The sequence below is a fragment of the Tigriopus californicus genome, chromosome 3 (genome assembly GCF_007210705.1).
Source record: "Tigriopus californicus strain San Diego chromosome 3, Tcal_SD_v2.1, whole genome shotgun sequence".
NCBI lineage: Eukaryota > Metazoa > Arthropoda > Copepoda > Harpacticoida > Harpacticidae > Tigriopus > Tigriopus californicus.
Window position 1 is genome coordinate 3,952,467 of NC_081442.1, and position 19,586 is coordinate 3,972,052.

Here is a 19,586-nt window from a genome sequence, read left to right on the forward strand (position 1 = left end):
CAATGATCAAGCGGTTCCTCAATCTCAAAATAATGCTGTACCTATCTCGAGTAATTGAGGTTGGTGTATCAATTTTCGGGAAACTGAAGAATTTTCAGCACTTGCTTTAATTTGGTGTTCTCAGTCGCTCTCACTCTTTCAAAGCTGGCCTGGTCATTAAAAACATTGCCTCGAGGACTAGAAGCTACCAAAAATGATGTTCCCTAATTATCCTCGTCGGAAAATATCCGGCGTCACAATGACCCGCTGTGATAGAAAAACAAATATCTTTCAGGTTCAACTCTTCTTGTGAAACATATGATACAGTGTTGTTCAAACGACTTGAACAAAAATGCGATTGAATAGTACTAACCAAATGCATCGTGACGATGAATAAATGGAATGTTTTCGGGAGGCATAATTCATGACGTGTCCTCTTTTGAGCCGTCATTTTTGCCCACCTTGATGTGTTTATTTGTTTCCTGGCCCAAATCTATCAAGACGAAAGTAAATGGCAGGAACGAAAACTTCTCCCGGTAATTTGCCCTACAAACACACTTTTGGCAAAAAACAACAACTCCACAAAGAGATCCAGAGCCCGATTTGGAGAAGCTGTCCTTGACTTCAAGCAATTTATCTAACTCCCATCGAACATTTGCGGTTACATTTTTTTTGTAATGAATTAGGAAGTTAAGGACGCGGGTCGTAAAAATTATCGGATGTAGATTGTTTTAGAGATCTCCGTCTCTCAATTGGCAATCAAAAATTTAACGGAACTTGTAAAATTCTAAACACTAAACCTTCTTATCATTTTCGGAACATTATTCTTAGGTCGCAACATTTCTGAAATAATAGAGGAAACAGGTTAGCTAGTGAATAGGTTCTCTATATTGAAGCTAAATTAAGGCACTGTAATTGTTACGGCAAGTGTACAGCTTTTCAAATGTACTTTTCTGGTTGATTCAGATTTATTTGATGATCAGAAGAGCTCGCATTACCGTTCGTTTAACATGGGTTTGGTTTCCGCGATAAGTTACCGTGACTAAAGGGGCAATTTTTCACTTTCTTCGGAGTTGGATACTGCATACATATCTCATATCTGAAATACCACTAATACACCATAGGTGTAGCCAGAAAACCTTTCCATCATGTAGGATTGGCTGTTATGGACTACACCACAATTGGATTGTCATCCCCGGAAATTTTTGTGCCATAAAGCTCCATCAATTATTGATAATTTTTGAATAATCGAAAGATAGATTCAATTCTCGGAGAAAATGTAATAGTTAAAGCAACGGTTGTCCCAGAGGGCACTCCAGTTGTTGGGTTGTCCGCCTTACTATTTTTCTACCTTCTGAGAGCTTGGTTCAGTCCGTTTGGGTTCAATATTTATCTTTGGCGATGGGCTGTCAAGATGATTTGGTGGAATACCTCACACCTCATCTGAGAAAAGTTGAAATTCTTGACACCCAAAGCCAATGAATGAAGAGGAAGACACCCCAAACGGAGTCAGTTCTCAGGTTTACACCTCGAGTTGGATTTGATGCTTCCATGTCATCTCTCAAGGTTCCCTCCTTCCTCGTCATCTCCTTCTCCTTGAAGAGGCCCTCCAATAATAAGACCAATCCGATTACTCGCCCTGGCTCCCCAAGACAATGGCACAAATTTGGAACGGGGTGAGATTGAGCCAGTTAAAAATGATGCCATTCCAAAAATCAGGTTTGAGATTCTGCTTCCCTGATTGGAGGACCTGTCCGAAGGAGTTTGAGTTCCCGCAGATGGAATCGAAGTAAATAACATCAACATTACGATGGATGTTCACGACGAGAGGTTCTCTTCTTTAGGTGGAAAGAAGCATTCCCGATTGGCATGGCACTCAAACCTATCGAAACTAACCGATAATCGACCCACCAATCTCAAGGCCTGAGATTGGGAAATTTTTGACAACCTCCAAAATTGATTACTGACTAATTTGGAAGACATCTGAGAATCGGTCGGACGATTCCTTATTTCACACATGTACGAAACATGAGCGTTGAGCAAAAGACATATTTGACCTCTGGCTCAATCCTATTCCTGGAAAGAGTTTTGCAAAACCATCACTGTAATTATGGTAAAACACAATCGAGGAAAGAATTTCCGGACCACAAAATAACAATGTCAGAGGTCGTCTTCGGAACAGATAACTGAAGCTATTTGAAATGAGCCTTTTTCACTCATGTTTGTTCTGGAATAATTGTCTCGCGACCAGGGCAATCAACCTGGAATTTACAACATCTTTAACGTCAAATGACACGCCATTTGTTCGATCATTATGACACGGTATTCGATTGCCACTTTCTGCGTTTCAACGAATGAAATGACTCATTTCAAGTTACGGTCGCTTTTGCGTAAATGACATGACTGGAGGTCTGCGGTTTCAATGGTAGGCCGAATAAATTTCATTACTTTCAAAGTAGATAAAATGACTAATATAAAAGCATTGTTTTCAATTCTGGTTATTCACAACTACCACTGAATAACTTAAAGGTTTAGAATTTGGCTTTGGAAATAACAAATATGGCCCTGATCAAAAGAGAAAATTGAAGAAACTATAACGTGGAAGCAATAACGTACAAAAGTATCCAAAAACATAATCCAGCACATGTAGTCACCATTACGCACGGCTATAGCTATGAAACAAGACCAATCAATTCATAAATGTAGGCATTATGTAATCATACATGTTTTAAAGGGGGCTTGACATACATTCATTAAATAGGGAGCCAAGCTAGGAACACAATAAAGCTACTACTTGCTAACCTCTGTTTAGAATTTGACCTTTCAATTCCAATGATAAACGAAAAATATGGGTCAAATACATAGTAGGAAACCAAGTCATATTCATCAATGAGAGAAAACCATGATTGCTCAGACAAAAATAGTTTTTCATTTATTTATCTATTTATTTGCCATCTTGCTTAAATGATGTAAAGTTTATAACTAGCAAATGTCGATTTTTAGATTGAAAACTGTCTCAAAATTAGTCATGTATCACTTGCTGCACATATTCCTTTATTGCAGATATTCATGTGTAGCACAGTAGAAAGGGCTTTGTCAAGATACAACTTTTTGTCCTTGGTTTGTTCCTAAAGTTTTTGTGCCACTGAAAAATTCTTTTATGGCCGTTGTGGATGATGATGATCTTCGATTCTTTTGATCAACCTGCAATTTATTTTGACCCAAATAAAGTTCCAACAAGCATGAAAGGAAAAGAATTTGTGACGAAGAGGCCGTAGATTTCTCGCGAAATATGTGCTTTTTAAGACTAAAACGCATCAACTTAAGATTGCAAACAGTGTTATTTGATAACTGATCGCTCTTCATTCTATGTGAGATATGAACACTTGAACAACATGGGATGATAATTTCATACTTTTCAATAATTTTTCAACAATAGCTTAAAACTCATTAGTCGCGTAATTCTCAATCCAAAAAAGGAGGGGCGCAAATGGTTCGGAGTATCTTTTGGACATGCCAACGATTGTGAGAGCCCCAGTTTTTAATACACCTATCATGCCTCTTGATCATTACTCGCTCCTTGGACCGGTTTCCAGGGACCCGCCCCTGATCTGATGAATATTTGACACATTATTAATTTCAAAGACCCACATTGAGATGTGTCAATCTCTTCCAAGGTTCTTTAGAGTTTTTTCCTCCAGCCCTTTTTCACATTCTTATCCCGATTCGACACCAATTATTCGAGCTCGATGCGTAATGGACCGGTATGCCTTGTTTCGCATTCCATTCCTGGACAGACGACGTTGACTCTCAATTCTTGAACGATCGCACATTCCTTTGCTGCTGCTTCTTCTCTCCTCCTTCGTATTCGGTGGATCCAGGATCCAGGGATTCTCTTGTAGCCATTACGTCTATGCCATAAAAACTTGGGCCTATTGCATATGAGAAGAGCTTAACATGACAGATACATATTTGGTCATCTCACTTTACCAAGATTTTGTGAGGTTGTATGAATTTTTAGAAGTATATCTAAAACGTATCAAACTGTTCATGTTCTTCAAAGGAAGTGTCCGATGCTGAATGTTCTATGTTCACCCCAGGTGAGATCTCCGTTCATGCTTTAAGCGACTTTTCCTGATTTGCTACAGACATGATTAGCGTGATGGGTGATGTCAGGAACAAACGAGAGAACATTGAAGAAGGGCCAAGCAAGCATTCTCTTCCAGGTCTCTTAGCCAGGCACTGGTCGGCTTCTCTCACGACATTCCCACTCTTGGCAATCCCTTGTATTTCCACGTCCTTCCAAGATTCAGAGAAAGAGGGAAAATCGTCGTCCAGGTTCATACCCAGTATCCTCGCCTTTCGCTCATTCATCAATTGTCTCCTCGACATTCATGTGTCCAAGATCAGAATTTCGAATCCTCCGACCATCAAGTCTGTCACTATTCGACCCATATGTGTGGTAGCGTCCATCTCTCTTTCTGAACGCTCCAATCGTGCTCCAACAACTGGGATCGACGGGGCAGACTAGAGATCTACATAAGGACATACCATCCCTTTATCTGACCATTCGATGATCTTTGTGTAGGAATTTTTTCATGATTAAACAAAAATTCCAGTTCAATCAGTCTCGGACGAATATAATCTTTTACTATTGAAAAAAAATGTGTGCTCTTTTCTCCATGTAGTTCTCTAAAATGGAGGCGGACGGACTAACGAGGGAGCTCGAGATGGCTGGAGAAGGTGGGGGAAGTGATTTTTGCACACGCATGTCCACTCTTTCACATCATGGAGCTCTTCTGTATATTAGAATGATCATACAGCATCAGTGTATCCATCAGGCATGGGGAAGGTGTGTGTGGAGCAAATGGCTGGAGTATGTTCGCCCTGATCAGGTCGTAGTCCGGTCTGGATCGCTCATTGGTGGCTGCTCAAAGCGCACACGCCGGAAAGGAGGCATGGAGGTGTGCTAAAATAGGCCTAGGGCTTTGTTATGTTAATCCTACATTCCATTCTCGGCCACAACCTCTGGCCGTAAGTCTTTCCTTCACTCTGACGAGTGCAAGGTAATCCCTGGACAGTCCATGAACGTACAGCATACCTTGCTACCGTAGCCAAGACACAGGGCCCTCTGGTAGGTTTGAAACCGCAGTTTGGCGATATTACCGTCAAGAATAAGTTTCAGATTGCAAGTGATGCGATGACACCTTGGCATGTAAAGACAAATTCTTGACTGATTTCTGGCATCACAAGCAAGCGATGAAGATACGCGAAAATGGCACCTTGGCATCTTTTCCGTTTCTGCGGAAATGGGCAAATTAAACCCTAATAAGCAATGATTAAAGCCCATGACTGGTCACTTGAAAGGTATGTGGCAATCCTATGGAACCTGGAATCTCCCCGTACTCGCGTTAGCCGGGGTAGCGCACTGTCTCAACACTCCTCCTTCACACAGGTTAAAAACTTGGGATCATCGGCTCGCCCTGCTGCTCTAACTTTCCAGACCTTCCCTCCCAAACTAAGGGGGGGGGGAGGAGTGAAAGGGGAATTTGTTCGTTCATCTCGTTGGAGGCCCGGTCCAAACGGCAGTGGACTCCTACTCTGCTCCCTCTCCCGATCTGCGTCTTCCTACTGACTCACTAACTCACTCACTCACTCACTGCCAGCATCCGTTTCCATCATCTACCATTTGGCAGGTCCGCTGATCCGAAGCCGAAGTTCGGGAGTGCTTGGATAGGTCCTCGGTTGTTTGAGCCTCGACGTTCCTAGCTCTCGTTCCGCCGGGATTCGTGAATATAGGTGGTGCGCTTTGGAGGCGGCTCGAGGCTCTGCGAATCGCCGTCGGTAGGAGGCATCCTCTCCCCATCCTCTTGATCAAGGAGCGACTTGATAGTTGAAGGAGCAGTGTGCGGTGGTAATCATGGACAAGAGTGTCAGTAACGAGTGAGACTGTGCACGGTGAGAGTGTCGTCAGCAGCAGCCTCGCTCTTAGGGTAGAATGCCCAAGGAGAAACGACAGAGTGAAGAATATGAATCTAACAATAATAATCATACTATGAGCTATGTGGATGTGAATAATAGTGTGCCGACAACGGAAAGTGCTCTTCTACCTCAGGGTTGGGACGTGGGAAGAGACTTCGATGGAAAGGTTTACTACATTGATCACAACACAAAGAAAACAACATGGATAGATCCAAGAATTCAGCTCAATCGCAGGTAAGGAGGCCAACTCAACCAGACCTACCACTGCTACTCCTAATGCTGTTACTCCTACCATCGCTGGCATTGCCTCTGACTGCCACTCTTAGTACTACTACTACTACCACTACTACTGCTCTTATTGCTACTAACGCCATCACCACCACCTATGTATACTGCCATTCTGCAGATGATGATCCCCGTATAGTAGATTTTGCCAAATAGGTGTTTCGGCCTCGACAAATTTGCAAGATTTTTGTGCCGTTTCTCTCTCAACGAAGTCTTCCTCGCATCCCGTCTCTTCAAGGGAGTCCAAACAAAAAGAGTTTAGTTTACAAATGCTCACATTGCTCCATCCAGCAGCCTGTACTACAAATGGCTGAGAAAAGCGCCCTCAAGTGGCAAAAATGTGAAATGTTCTCTTCCTGTCTCGCACTACGCAAATGCACGAACAGCTCTCGAGAGGGAGTCCCAAGTACTCCAATAACAGACTTTGGGAGGAATTACTTTATCCGTTTGGAAAGAAAGAACTAATAGCCTCCTTACACACATACACACACACACACACACAAGGATCTCTCAAATTCTGCCACTCAATCAGTTTGTTCTGGCCGTGAGAGGTGGACTGGAGGCTCGAATTAGGATTCAAATTAGCAAAACCTAGATAAAGCCCATGATAGTTTGAAGCTCTTTCATCAAATATCGCCAGGGCTTTTTTGCGCTCCCAGATTGAGATCGCAATATTTCAGCTCGTACATCATGAACGACTAATTTGAAATGTAGGCATACCACCCATTTTTTTGCGCCACCAACATTCCTGTCTTACCACAGATAAACCCGCTAGTATTAGATGAGAGCTTCTATGCCAACTCTATCGGCATGCACAGGGCCACAAATCAAGTCTGTGAAGGTGGAAGGAGAGTTTGGCCAAGTTATTGATGCCAATTTTGAAAGAGGGAGGAAAAAAACCATTTAAAGAGCTTGCTCAACAGCATTCCAATTTGCGACAAAGGGTGTGGAGCTATCCTCTAAGGAGGAGGGTTCTGAGGAACAAAGTCATCAGACAAATGCCTCCTACTCCCTAATAAATCATCGGAGTCAACTTTTGGGAGATTAAATTCAAATCCTAAGCCCAAGTTAGAACCATGCAAAAACCAACGGTCTCAAAAGGCCTCATGTTCATGATGAGAATGATGATGGTGGCTGGTTATTTTTGCTCATGCCAAAACCTTCTCACAATATCATTCCTAAATCGATCTCCTTAACGAATTGCCTATTTTGCTTTCAAGCTGGTGAACTTGATTGTTTCCATTTGAATATTTTTGACGCAAGACTCAACAATTGGCTTGGAGTGGTTTTGAAAACTCTCGAAAACCAATCTGCATTCCAAAGCATTTCAAACCATGGTGTCTGTTCCATCGATCGCAACCCACTTATTTCCCAGTGTCCAGAAGAATTAACCTTATAAACGCTTATTTGCCAAATTCTCAAGGAGTTTATCCTCTCATACTAACAATAACGTGTCCCTAAGTCTTTCAGGATGAAAAAGCCAGATAAGTCTTTCAATCTTTACCGAATTCACAAGTCACCTGGAAAAAGAAATGTGTCATGTCATGACTACTCTTATCACTAGAAGTTTCCGTTTTAGTATTGCTGAAATAAACTTGAAAGTCGTCATCAATCGACCAATATTGGCTGAATGGTATTTTCATCAACGAGCTTGCTATTTTATGGAAAAAACCCTCCAAAATGGGCATAATCCGGAAAGTTCTTGAATGGAGTAAAGGCAACCCTGGTTATTCAATAAATGATAGTTTCTATGAATTAAGAATTCTTTTGCAATTCCCATGGGCCCCCATATTTTCATGGTTTGTTTTTTTTTGCTTACAATCCCTCAAAAACACAACGTGCACAGAATGGTATTGGCAAGATGGTAAAATCAGGAAATATGTAACTAGGTAAGTATGGATAGTTTAAAGTTATGGCTCCATTTTGATTATTCGGAGTATATCTTGAACACCTTGGAAGGTTACCTCATTGGGTGAGAAGAGTAATCAGATCTTCCCGAAATAGAAATGGCAACAACAATTTCGATGTAAATTGCAATTGTCTGAAAGACGAGTTGAACTCTACTAAATCAGCCCTAAATGGAAGTCATAACATCCCTCTTCTTGCCATGAGGCGTGATGCATCTCTGTCTTTTTTGCAGGGCAAATATCTGAGTGTGCGTGTGTGTGTGTGTGTGTGTGTGTGTGAATGTGTGATTCTCGAGTGGTTAGGAATTCCGCTTGGCCCATTTTCTGAGTAGGTGTTGAAGCAAGGCCACAAAGTTTTATGGCAGTCCCAGTCCGTTGAGGAAAGAAACGAATAATTTTGAAAAACGAGTTCCTTTGAAGAGGCTCACCCTTGGTTTCAACTGATCGAGTCCTCGACGAAGGAACGATCGATATTCATCATTACAAACGCACCTGTGTGAGACTTTGACCTGTTATTAGGAGAGGAATGGAATGCGAACACACGAGTTACTACATACTTGTCAGTGTTTTTCGGACTTATCCCAGAAGACTCAGAGAATCAGAGAGAGAGAGAAAGAGAGAAAGAAAGAGCGTGTTTGTTTAAATGTCTACTAGTCTCCTCCGGAGTTTGAGGTTGCTTAGAACTCTACTCTCTCAGTATCGTCGGACATTCTAAATGGAGCGAATTCCTAAGCTTTTCTCGAACTCGCAAGTTCTTATACACATTCTTGTCAAATTACATGGGCATGGGAAAAGGTCGAATGAATCTCGGCTACAGGGTGACACGATCAATCATGGACTATATTTCTCTGATTGCCCCGCACCCTGGCGTTGATAGTTGACACTGACAAATGTGCCCTCCACTCCCTTGGATGTTCATATACATACATATGATAGGTACCATAGACTTGATAAGCCTTGTCGTTTCCAGTTTCGCTCTTTGGAATTCGGTATGTGGCAACCCTGTTTAACGGCTGCATTCCTGAGTCTTTGAAGTTCTTCCTGTTGAATGACTCTCATCTCAATGCCACTACTACTACTACTACTACTACTACTACTACTACTACTACTACTACTACTACTACTACTACTACTACTACTACTACTACTACTACTACTTCAGTGTTGTGGCCTCCCTGCCTCGCTCGTTGTCTCATTCACGAAGAACCTTTAGTTAAGGGGATTTGAGCCGACTACACCGACTTGAAACCTCGAATTTAGACGGCAGCTCAACGTTCAACGAACGAACACGATCTGAGACAATTTCGAGTTGATTTAACTGGCAACGTTGTGCAGGAATGGATCCAATGGAATGTCATGCCTTTTCTGCCTCCCCCTGTTCTCTCTGTGTTTCATTCGAGCGCATCTCTATGTTCACTTACTCCGTTCATATTGCATGCAGTCACTCACTCAAACAGGGTGATTCATGAGAATGAATGGACGTGCGAAAATTCACATCTTAACAAGCCCAAGCCATAATCTTCTCTCCGTCTTGTCACATTTCGCAGCCTCGAATTTTTAATTTCTATGCCCCAGGTTGGTTGTGTTAACCTAGAAGGATGAATTTGCATTGGAAAACAAGGGAGAGGTTCTTGGATCCTTTCACGGGGGTTCCAAGATTCTATTATGAAGGGAATGCTAAATATGCACGAGAGAATGAGCGTGCGAGTGAGAAGGAGGCCGAGATGAAAAGGTATGCGCAACCCCGTAAACATCAGGCCAACCGAGAAAAGAGGGGAGAATTTGGAAATGGATTGCATCCCAGGTCGCCGCTTAGCTTGCAAATTCCACAAAAAAATGCCCCCGAAGCTTCTGTCGCTTCTCCATTGCCAATCCTTCTTGGGTTGGCCAACGAACGCTCAGACTCGCCCAGCAAAGGATTCGGGAACAGTGATGAATCTGGTGAAATTTGTTCATCAGGCATTCTTTCAATAGTTGCGGTCAGAACTTGAGGCTGATTAATGCATCCATCGTTCGTCCAGAAATCTCTCTCGACGGACTTGAGACAGACAGACAGACAGACAGACAGCAGTATTGCAGAGACCTTGAGAGGTGAAATTGGATCAGATTGGCTGTTTCGTATCACTCCGGTAAAGCAAACAGCCAAAAAATGCTCTTATCTTATTGGCACGACTATTGCCAGTATGTACTACATTTCGTTTTTAAGCTTTTAACCAAATATTTGCCTTTAGCAATGAAGTATTCACCTCTCAAGGATTTAGCATAGAGGAAATGCAACTCCAACGTGACCCGAAAAGAATGGCAAAGGGTTCAATGGTCAATTCAGATTTAGGGACTGGTTTGATTTCATTTTCGGATTGTAGCATCATGCTGTCCGAACCCACGCATTAATGCATTTTTTCTAGATTTCTTCCCTCGCCTTTGTCTTTGGTAATCGATGATGGAAAGCATAATCGATGTAGATCAATTTTGTTGGTCGGAACTTTCGCTTTCCCTGATGAGCGAACCCCACTAATCTCTTAACCTAGGAATTCACCCGAAAGCCTTTTACTTGACGTGTACCTTTATAGTGCTATACTGGTTCAACGAAACAAATCAATTTATTGCGTCCTCCCTCCCACCGTAAAAAGCTTTTCCAAGGATTGCATATTCCGTGCTCGTTTCGAACATTCCTTGGGAGTCCGGGAACCCATTTTCTGTTTACCATCAATGATGAGGATGGAAATCGAAGTGTGCGAGTGATGATAACATTCCTGGGACATTACTCATCATCATCCACAATGCGCCATCAGCTCTTGTTGTTTATCTAGAAAAACATGCACTTTCTGAACATTGTGTAGAGGAAATCGAATCTGAGTGCAGACACACTTTCCAATGAGACAGCTAGCCAACATAGTGGCTAGTTAGTGAGAAAAAAAAGCAACGTATGACAAATATTGATTTTTCCTTGGAACTACTAGAAACAGAGAAACATATTTTTGCTCTCGTTTTAACACCTGGTTTGACTGATGAAGCAGATCTCAGGGATTGCTTCATGATCAGGAGATTAAGATGTTCAAATTGAACAACAATAAACTAAATCTTATCAGAATCATGTTACCGGGGTGAATATATTTGTATATCGAAGGATTTGATATTATTCCTCTTTAACTTTAACGAGTCTTAATTGCTGAAGTGCTGAAGCAAAAAGGCCGAAGCTTCATGGATTGTATCCTTTCTTCTTGCAGCTATCATCATTCGAGTTCAAATGTATCGGAGCCGGTTCCCATGAATCACTGGGAGCAAATGGTGCCAGATTCCGCAAGCCAAGGCCACCGAAGGCTGCCAACCTTGTCATCCTGCCAATTGGCAGATAGCAATAGTGAGTCTCATCATTGAACAACTGTTTTCTGCCGGTTGTCTTTCTCTCTTTGGATACCTACAGGATTAAAAAAAAACGATTCTTACCAATGACATCACGCGTTTTTTTCCTATGTCTAGGGTCTCTGGCCTCGTCTTGTTCCTCCTCCCTCCAACCAGCCCCTTCTCTTCATGAGGTGTCTCAGTCCAGACTCAGCAACCATCATGTTCCTGTGCCTCAGCAGCATTCTTCCCATGGCCATTACCCATCCTACCCGACAGGTTTGCCACCCTTGCCCCTTCTTCATCATGCGCCAGGGTTGCCCAATGGAACACTGGAGCCCAACCCTGAGTGGCGTGGCCTTCAGGAGGACATGCTTCGACAATATCTGGCCACGGCGGAATGTGACCTTCGAGCCAAACAAGAACTGGTGGACATCAAGCAACAGAGGTTACACCTGGCTCAAGACGAATTCAGACATCTAAACAACACGTTGACAGCTCTGTCGGCCAGCAATTCCTCATGTAAGCCAATCCTTGTATTTGACGGCATTGGGTGCATTTCTGTTGCAATTTTTTTTACATGTCAATTAACCCTTCTAAACACATGTGTATCACTTCTTGGTGCACCACTGGTTATGGGATCAATAATACGGAACCACTATCTATTCGGTGTCTTTTTTCCTTATTTAGCAGTTCATTCTTCACCCACACCTTCCACATATTCTCGCATGTCTAATTATGGGTATGGTTCGGCTAAATCGGCGTCGGTTCCAGCCTCGGCTTGTGGCTCGGCCTCCACGTCCCCTTATCTTAATGCCAAGGACGGCCTTTACACGGCCTTGTGTAAAGGCTTCCATGCCTCACAGACGAGTTGTGAGTGCCACTTCATTTCTTGCATCCTCTTTTTTTCCCCCTCGGACCTTTTCAACGTTGCCTTTCTCCTTGTGCTAAAACGATATGCTAACCTTAAAGTATTTGAGAAGTCTCCTTAAACCTTCCATTATCTTTTCAGTGAACTCCACTGGTTCAGTTTCGAGTACAAAGTATGATCCGGACCTTTTGAAGTCCGACGTCCAGCATGCCAAGGCCCGAGTGCAAAGGCTGAAACAAGAATTGGCCAACATTGACACCGAGATGTCCTACAAACAGAAAGGCGTCGAAACCTTGGCCAAGTGAGTGCATTCCCATTTTCATGAATTCACCCCCCTAAAGGGTCCTTTGCGTTTCGGAACGGGAGAACAGGGTCAATTGATGTTGGCAATGAGGCAATCCACGGGCCTCTCTAATCTCTGTTCAGAAGGAGCATCATCTTTTTAGTGGTAGATGGCAAAGAGCGGCGAGCGAATGGGGTCCTCGCCTACTTTGCCAAAACCAGTTTTCTGCCAACAGTTACCACCACATTTAAGAGTCCCACATTCCGCACAATGCAACATTGTTGAGTGAGATAGGGATCTCTCCGTCATCTCTCATCGTCTGCGATGATGGGGTTGGGACCTTCTGGACTTTTTTTCGCCTTGGTCGGAGTTGGTGTGGTAATTAGGCGAATAATATTCAACTAGTCTTCTTCCCATTGTTGTCTTTTAGCGTGAGTGCCAAATACTCGGATGAGCAACACAACCTGACGCTAGAGGAGGCCCAAGCCATCAAGAATGAGTTGTACCACATCCAAAAGTCACTTTCCGTGGGGGAGCAGGAGAAAATTGAGCTCATGAAGAGCCTGGCTTGTCTCAAAGATGATTTGACGCGGTTGCAACATTCCGAGAGCTCGCTTGACGTATGTTCGGCTCCAATGGAAAAATTCTCCACAGCTTCTCAAACAGATATTTCTGGGGAGGTGAGTGAGTTCTATTCAACATACGACGACGGTGGCTAGGAATTCTTTCCACGCACCTTCTACTACGGACCACGGACCCGTGTACATATATATCGGATATACTGTACGTGTACTGTATACCTACTGCGGTGCTGGGACTTCTACTCCAACTACTACCGCAAGGCTATACATACATAGCCTATCTACTACACTCCTCTACGTCCTAGACAAGAAGTATGCCGCCGAGGTAGGCATGTCGGCATGCCACGAGGAGTTAGCTAGCACACGAAGGAAGACCCACCTCATCATCATGTCCTGTAGCGATGAACACCTCAAGTTTTGCATAGCGAGTACTGATTTTTCTGGCAGGGAAGAACACGCTGGATTGCTTTTGCTTAAGCCGAGATTAACAAGATGCCTCGGATAATTCCGAGGAATCTATTAAATGTAGATGTCTTTCGGAGTGAATTCATTAATGAGCAACATCGTAAAGAAAGGGCGAAGACAGAACAATGCGAGCAATCCGGCTATTGACATTCCATCACTCCTAACTGGCCCAGAGACTTCCTCCTAGCTCTTGCTCTCTTTCTCTCTCTATTCACTGTCTTAGATTTCTCAGCAATCTTCTGCTGAATCATCCAGGCAAGAAAATCTTGTCAAAGTACAAGTTCTTGATCGAAAAAATAATCATGGTACGGCCAAAAAAAAGAGGGCAAAAAATCCGCGGCCCCAATTCCAGGATTAATGGCCTCATTACTCATTTGTTCGAGGAAGTACACTTTGGGGCGGGTATGTCGTCGTAGCAAATCCCAAAGCCTGACTGGCTCGACTCTACATACATGCTGACTCCCGGGCTTATAGGCTCTCAATTCTCATGGAATGCAGCGCTATTATTGGAACGAAGCGAATGATCGATCCGCATTGTCCATTTCAGATGATCCCTGTGGGTACGAGACTGGCGGAAATGGCCAAACTCCGGCTCCAATACGACGAGGCCCGGCGATATGTCCAAGATATTCAGCAGGTATGTTGTTTGTTCCCCAAGTCACTCACTTCTACTAAAGGAGACCGAGTACCCGACCGGATTTTGCTGTCCATCAGAACTCAGTAGGGTTAATGATCCAGAAAAGGCGTTATTTTTTCTCGAGAAGCCTGATTTTGAGGTGAGACGGAGAAGAGTCTTCTCAGCCAAGTCATACTAATCATTTCTGAGAAATTCAAATTTTCCACCTTGCCGAACGACGAAACGTGGAAATGTTCGAATACCACAGACCTGAAGTAGTGGCATGCTTTGCAGCCATGATCTTTGAACACAAGGTTGGATGTGGGCCAGAAGCAACGGGGAAAAACATCATCGTTTCTCGCAAGAATGCGGCGAAGCACATTCCCGTGATGAGGCTAACCCTGAAATGACCAATGACCATTACTTCCAACTGCACTTGCTGATGGCGTTGTTGTTGTTAAGTAATGTGTCACTTTTTTTTTGCTTGGGCCTAACACAAATGGAATGTTTGCCTCGAGGCTTCTTGATGTTTCCTCAAGACATTGAGTCTGAATCAATGACGGGGCATGTGGAACAAGAACAAGGAAGAACACTCTTGAATAATTTTCGCTTCTACGCCGCCCAGCATTCATGAGAGACAGAGCCGAAAGAGAAGGGACAAAACAAGATTTGGCACACTGACAATGGGGAAATCATATCCCACAGATAGTTAATACATGAAGTTTCAAGTTCTCTTTTCTCGTTCGTGCTTGCAGAGTTTGGCATCGTTGGAGGAGCGCATGCTTCCTGGCCAACTGGAATCTGATAAGGATCGTCTGCTCCTGATCCAGGACAAAGAGCAACTCCTCCGAGAATTGCGATCAATCACACCTCGATCGCGATCCAATCACGAGATGACAGAGATCCGAGAAAAGATCCGCCGCCTTGAGCAAGACCTCAACAACGCCATGGAAATCAGCAATCGCCGGATCGCGGAGAGGTGACTTGATTGCTAATAATCCCGCAGACTCGTCGCAACTCTGTAGCAAGGCCTTTGACGCCAGTTTTTATGGGGGTTTGCTTATGATGGAATTGGGCTTGGCAACACAATTTGGGCATGGCTTGAACCTTTGAAAAAACGCCAGAAACACTAGGCTTAGGGCAAATCGTTAGGATAGACAATAACAACCGGGGCATTAGCCAACAAGGGACACTTGCCATGATCATGATCATCATCATGATCATCATCATCTGTTGTGCAAGTTTCGAGACAAAGTCGGAGAAGGTTTCGTCGATTCGAAATAAGTCGTAAGGAGGAAGGGAGAAGGGGGGAAACCGGTCAATGATTTCATTCCTATCTTGTCTGATGAGCCCCCTATCAAGATGGGAATGATCTCGGGCCGAAGAAATGCTCGCTTTGAAGGCGCTGAAATTTATAGCATAGCACAATCGCGTGGGTCTGCTTCGTTATCATCATTGGCTTCATCCGAGAAATGTTGAGGACACATCATCCTCTGTCGGGCGCAATATTACGTGAACGAAGAAGCACTTTCCAGTTGAAATAGTTTGTGCATCACAGATCCTCGGCCCCATTCGAGATCAAAATGCGTCGACCATGGTGTGTGCAAGAATGCAGATTTTGAATCTCGTAAAGTCCACAAATCCACATCCATGAATCTGGCGCACAAGAATATTATCAATCAGGCATTCCTCGCATCTTGTTCCAGTGCGAGGGCCTCATAAAATAATCTAGATCATAAATTTGAAACATGTTGTCAGGCAAGACCAAAGAGCAAAAGAGCAGAAGGCAAAAAACTCTGCTCGACATTTTAAAGTAGTGACGAGGCAGTCAAATCACAAAAATGGCCCTTGCAATCAATTACGGACGTACTTGGCCTAATTCAAAGTCTTGTCCACGTTCCAGGCTCAAAATACACGAGGATAAGCAGATTCTCCTCCAACAACTCCGGGATGGTCTTCGCGCCGTTTCTCGGCTTGAATCTCAGTTGAAGCTTCTGTCGGCGTCAACCATGTCCATGAGTTCGTCCTCCTCACTCGGATCCCTATCCTCATCCCATGCCTCATCCAAAGGCTCCTTGTCCTCCCTCTCATTCACCGATATCTATGGCTTATCCACTACCACTCCGTCCGATCCTTCAATGCTCGACCTTCACCGACGCGTGGACAAGATCTTAAACAACAATGCCACCGAAAAGCAATCTGAATCCTCGTCCTCCAATGATGAATCATCCTCCCTTCTGACCCCTGAAAGCGAAACCTCGCCCCTCAGTCAGTCTCAAATGAATCAAATAAGCAATTTCTCGTCCCGAAGCTCTCTGAATTCGGTCTCGCCTCCCGTGAGCCCTCAAGATGCTCAACTCCAACCACCTTCGTACGAACAAGCATTTCTGGGTTCTAACGAACGACAGCGGAGACTTCAACACCAACAACAGCACATGCATTTAGAGGTGAATAAAGTGTCCTTACCCGAATTGACCGACTTTAAGCTTGGGAACAGAGCCATGCCGCCCAAATTGTCCACCATATCCGAAAACTTGGGCCGCGAAACCTACAACAGTGCCTTAATGCAATCTACTGATGACTTCAACAACCCCTCCGAGCCTCTTTCACCCATATCCGAGTCGGTGAACGAGCCCTTATCCTTCACCAGTGGGATCCAAAGCAAGGCCTCGTCGGCTGTGTTGTCTTCAAGTGCCTCAGTGGTGGCATCGGCGGGTATAAGTGAAGAATCCGTAGCCGGAGACTCGGGTGTGTTTGAGGCCTCCACGAGGAAACAAAGCGAAATCGGAGGCCTCTCGTCCTCTCTGGAAACTGCTCAAGTTCAAATCAGCCTAAGATACTCTTTGAGTGACTCTCTATTACACATTGGCCTCGAGCGGGCGCGGAACCTCGCCGCTCTTTTCATACCGGAAAATCGAAAAATGTAAGTTCGCGGCAGTCCTCTAAAAATGCAACCTTTCGCCAAAACATTCAAACCCGAATCTGTCTGGTTTTTATTCGTATTTTTCATTCTAGATGCATGAAGGCGTCTTTACTGCCATCCCCGGTGTCTACGAATTGGACGTTCTGCTCCCAATCCGTGACCAACATCCACAAGCCCACTTTCGGAGAGACGTTTCCAGTGTCCGTTTCGCGGAACAAACTGGGTTCCAAGACCCTTCAAGTGAACGTTTGGTCCACTGCTCCTGATGGTCGTGAGGAATGTCTTGGCGCGGCTCAAGTCAGCTTGGCCGACTTTGACATCAAAACCGTCCGCGTTCAGTGGTACAACATCTTGAGCTACCACTTTATGCGTCAGCCTAATGAAAGTAGGCCGCAAAATCATCATGAAAGTGCGCTAAGTAGTGCTATCTCCAGCAAGCAAAGCACTTTGAAAGAGGAAAGCAGCGACGAATCCACCATCATATCCTCCCAAACGTCCACACTCACTCGAAATATTGGACCCGAAGCATTGATGGCTCAATTTGGAATCGCTGCTGGTGACCTCAGTGTGGTTAATGGGGAGTTCGAGGTTTGAACGACAAGTGATTTTAACGGCCTTATCGCATATGCTTCAAGTCGATCATTTTCTTTCAGCCGTCGGATGATGAGAACGATGAGAGTGCTCTCCACCACGCAGAAATGCTTCCTACAGAAAAAGAGATCATGTTCACTTTGAGCGCCTTGGATCAAGACCAGATTGAAAATGATCAGGCCCAATTGCCGCAAGATTTGGCAGATAAAGAAACGAATACCGAGTGTGTCTTTCTGCAGCCGAGTGCCTCTCCGAGAAAAAGTGGACCTGTGGCTGATTCTGTGTCTGCTTTGGTAAAAAGATCGCAAACGTTTTCACCCAGTGCTCCCATCAACAAGAGTGATTACAACTGCAGAGTAAGACATAACCGAAGGAGTGATAATACTTGGATAACCATTTTTTATCCCATATTGATTTCGTTGTCTTTATAGCTCATTCGAAGTGACTCAGATTCGGCCATGTCAATCCGGAAGCGATTGGCTTTCCAACGTTCCATGTTGGAACGCCGATCTTTGCGAGTGCCCGCCAACGCTCCTCGTTCCCCGTTGAAAAGTCATTCCAGCAAGTCCATGTCCAAGTCTGGGTCCTCCAGTGCCAAAATTCCGTCCATAAAAACCTCCTTGGATTTGGAACTTGATCTTGCAGCTCAACAGACCAAGCTGAAACTTCTTCAAGACGAGATTGATCGCTTGAAAGACATCAAGGACAAGCTAGAAAGTGAGCGAGGAAAAGGAAACAAGGAATTGCCCATGTGGTTCCAGGAACAAGAAAACTTGCAGCAAATCATGTCCAAGGTAGAGTTTGTGCATATTCAATTTGTTAAAAATGGCGCAAGTACTAGAAGCCTTCAATCATGTATGCATTGTATTTTCCAGTTGCAGACGGACAATCAGTCTGTTAGTAAATCGAAAGAGGAAAAGCGCATAGAGAAAATGTTGAGAAAAACTGATCGTGATATCTACAAACTGAGGAAGATGAAGACCGCCTCCAAAGGTCAATTGGATATTCTGGCTTTCAAGGAGAAGATGGCCTTCTTTACCACTATCAAGAATGAAGTCCCCGCCGTGATCACGACTTCCGAAATTGACTCCGACGCGGAACAGGTCGAGGACGAGGACACGGCCTCCGAGAGTGGATCCACCCTGAAGCACGCCCTCACGTCTCGATTGGATCAACTGAGCCTGGAAGAAAGCGTAGTGGATAGTGAGCCAAATCCACCTCGTTCACGTAGTCTCGAAAATGTTCAAGAGCGTTTCACCTATGAGATCGATCCGGACATTGGAGTCATTGTTTAGAACGTGCCTACTCGAGAGCTTCCGTCTCGTGGACGAAGCTTTGCTCAACCTAAATGTGAAAATGAGGCACCCTTGTGAATCAAAAGCACCCCAACCGCCCTCTCTCCCATTATCCCAAAGGGGATGGAACATGCAATATAACTTCCATCTCATCATCCGCGCTCCTTACATGAAGATTCATACAGAACTCACCTCTTATTTCCTCCTATCCACTTCCTTCCTCTTTTGGCCTTATTCTGTGTATTGTTTTCAAGTATGGTGCTAATTGTTGAAGATATGTAAGGGCCGCCCAAAAGTGCGTGGAACCCGTTGCCCACGGATAATTGTGTCTCCCTTCGAGTGTTACTGTTCCTGGGAACTGGCCGTGTCATCCCATACGTGACTCTGTTTCATTGACACGTTCGTGTCTTCTACCTAATACGTGGCGAAAATCGAAAAATAGATAACTAAAAGCGACATGTTCAAT

At 44.1% G+C, this 19,586-nt stretch overlaps 1 protein-coding gene across 3 annotated transcripts; it reads left to right on the forward strand.

Moving 5' to 3' along the window:
* The first annotated feature begins 5,827 nt into the window (after positions 1-5,827).
* LOC131877482 (protein kibra-like) lies at positions 5,828-19,576 on the forward strand. 3 transcript variants are annotated; one of them, XM_059223162.1, is made up of 13 exons: positions 5,828-6,195; positions 11,381-11,514; positions 11,634-12,017; positions 12,186-12,368; positions 12,508-12,667; positions 13,080-13,329; positions 14,243-14,332; positions 15,067-15,290; positions 16,215-17,234; positions 17,327-17,822; positions 17,888-18,181; positions 18,257-18,619; positions 18,701-19,576. In XM_059223162.1, exons 1-13 carry the CDS (start codon positions 5,978-5,980, stop codon positions 19,118-19,120), a joined length of 4,236 nt encoding a protein of 1,411 aa, XP_059079145.1. In that variant the 5' UTR covers positions 5,828-5,977; the 3' UTR covers positions 19,121-19,576. The 3 variants fall into 3 exon arrangements, with proteins under 3 accessions (XP_059079145.1, XP_059079146.1, XP_059079147.1); XM_059223163.1 differs by having other exon boundaries at positions 12,189-12,368; XM_059223164.1 differs by lacking the exon at positions 12,186-12,368.
* Positions 19,577-19,586: the final 10 nt, after the last annotated feature.

What these genes read in the sequence shown, in the direction of transcription:
- LOC131877482 (XM_059223162.1), top strand. Translation starts at nt 5,978, where the DNA reads ATGCCCAAGGAGAAACGACAGAGTGAAGAATATGAATCTAACAATAAT. An exon ending in GGCGTCGAAACCTTGGCCAA is followed by an intron (nt 12,668 to 13,079) that starts GTGAGTGCATTC and finishes GTTGTCTTTTAG; the next exon opens with CGTGAGTGCCAAATACTCGG. An exon ending in AGAGTGATTACAACTGCAGA is followed by an intron (nt 18,182 to 18,256) that starts GTAAGACATAAC and finishes TTGTCTTTATAG; the next exon opens with CTCATTCGAAGTGACTCAGA.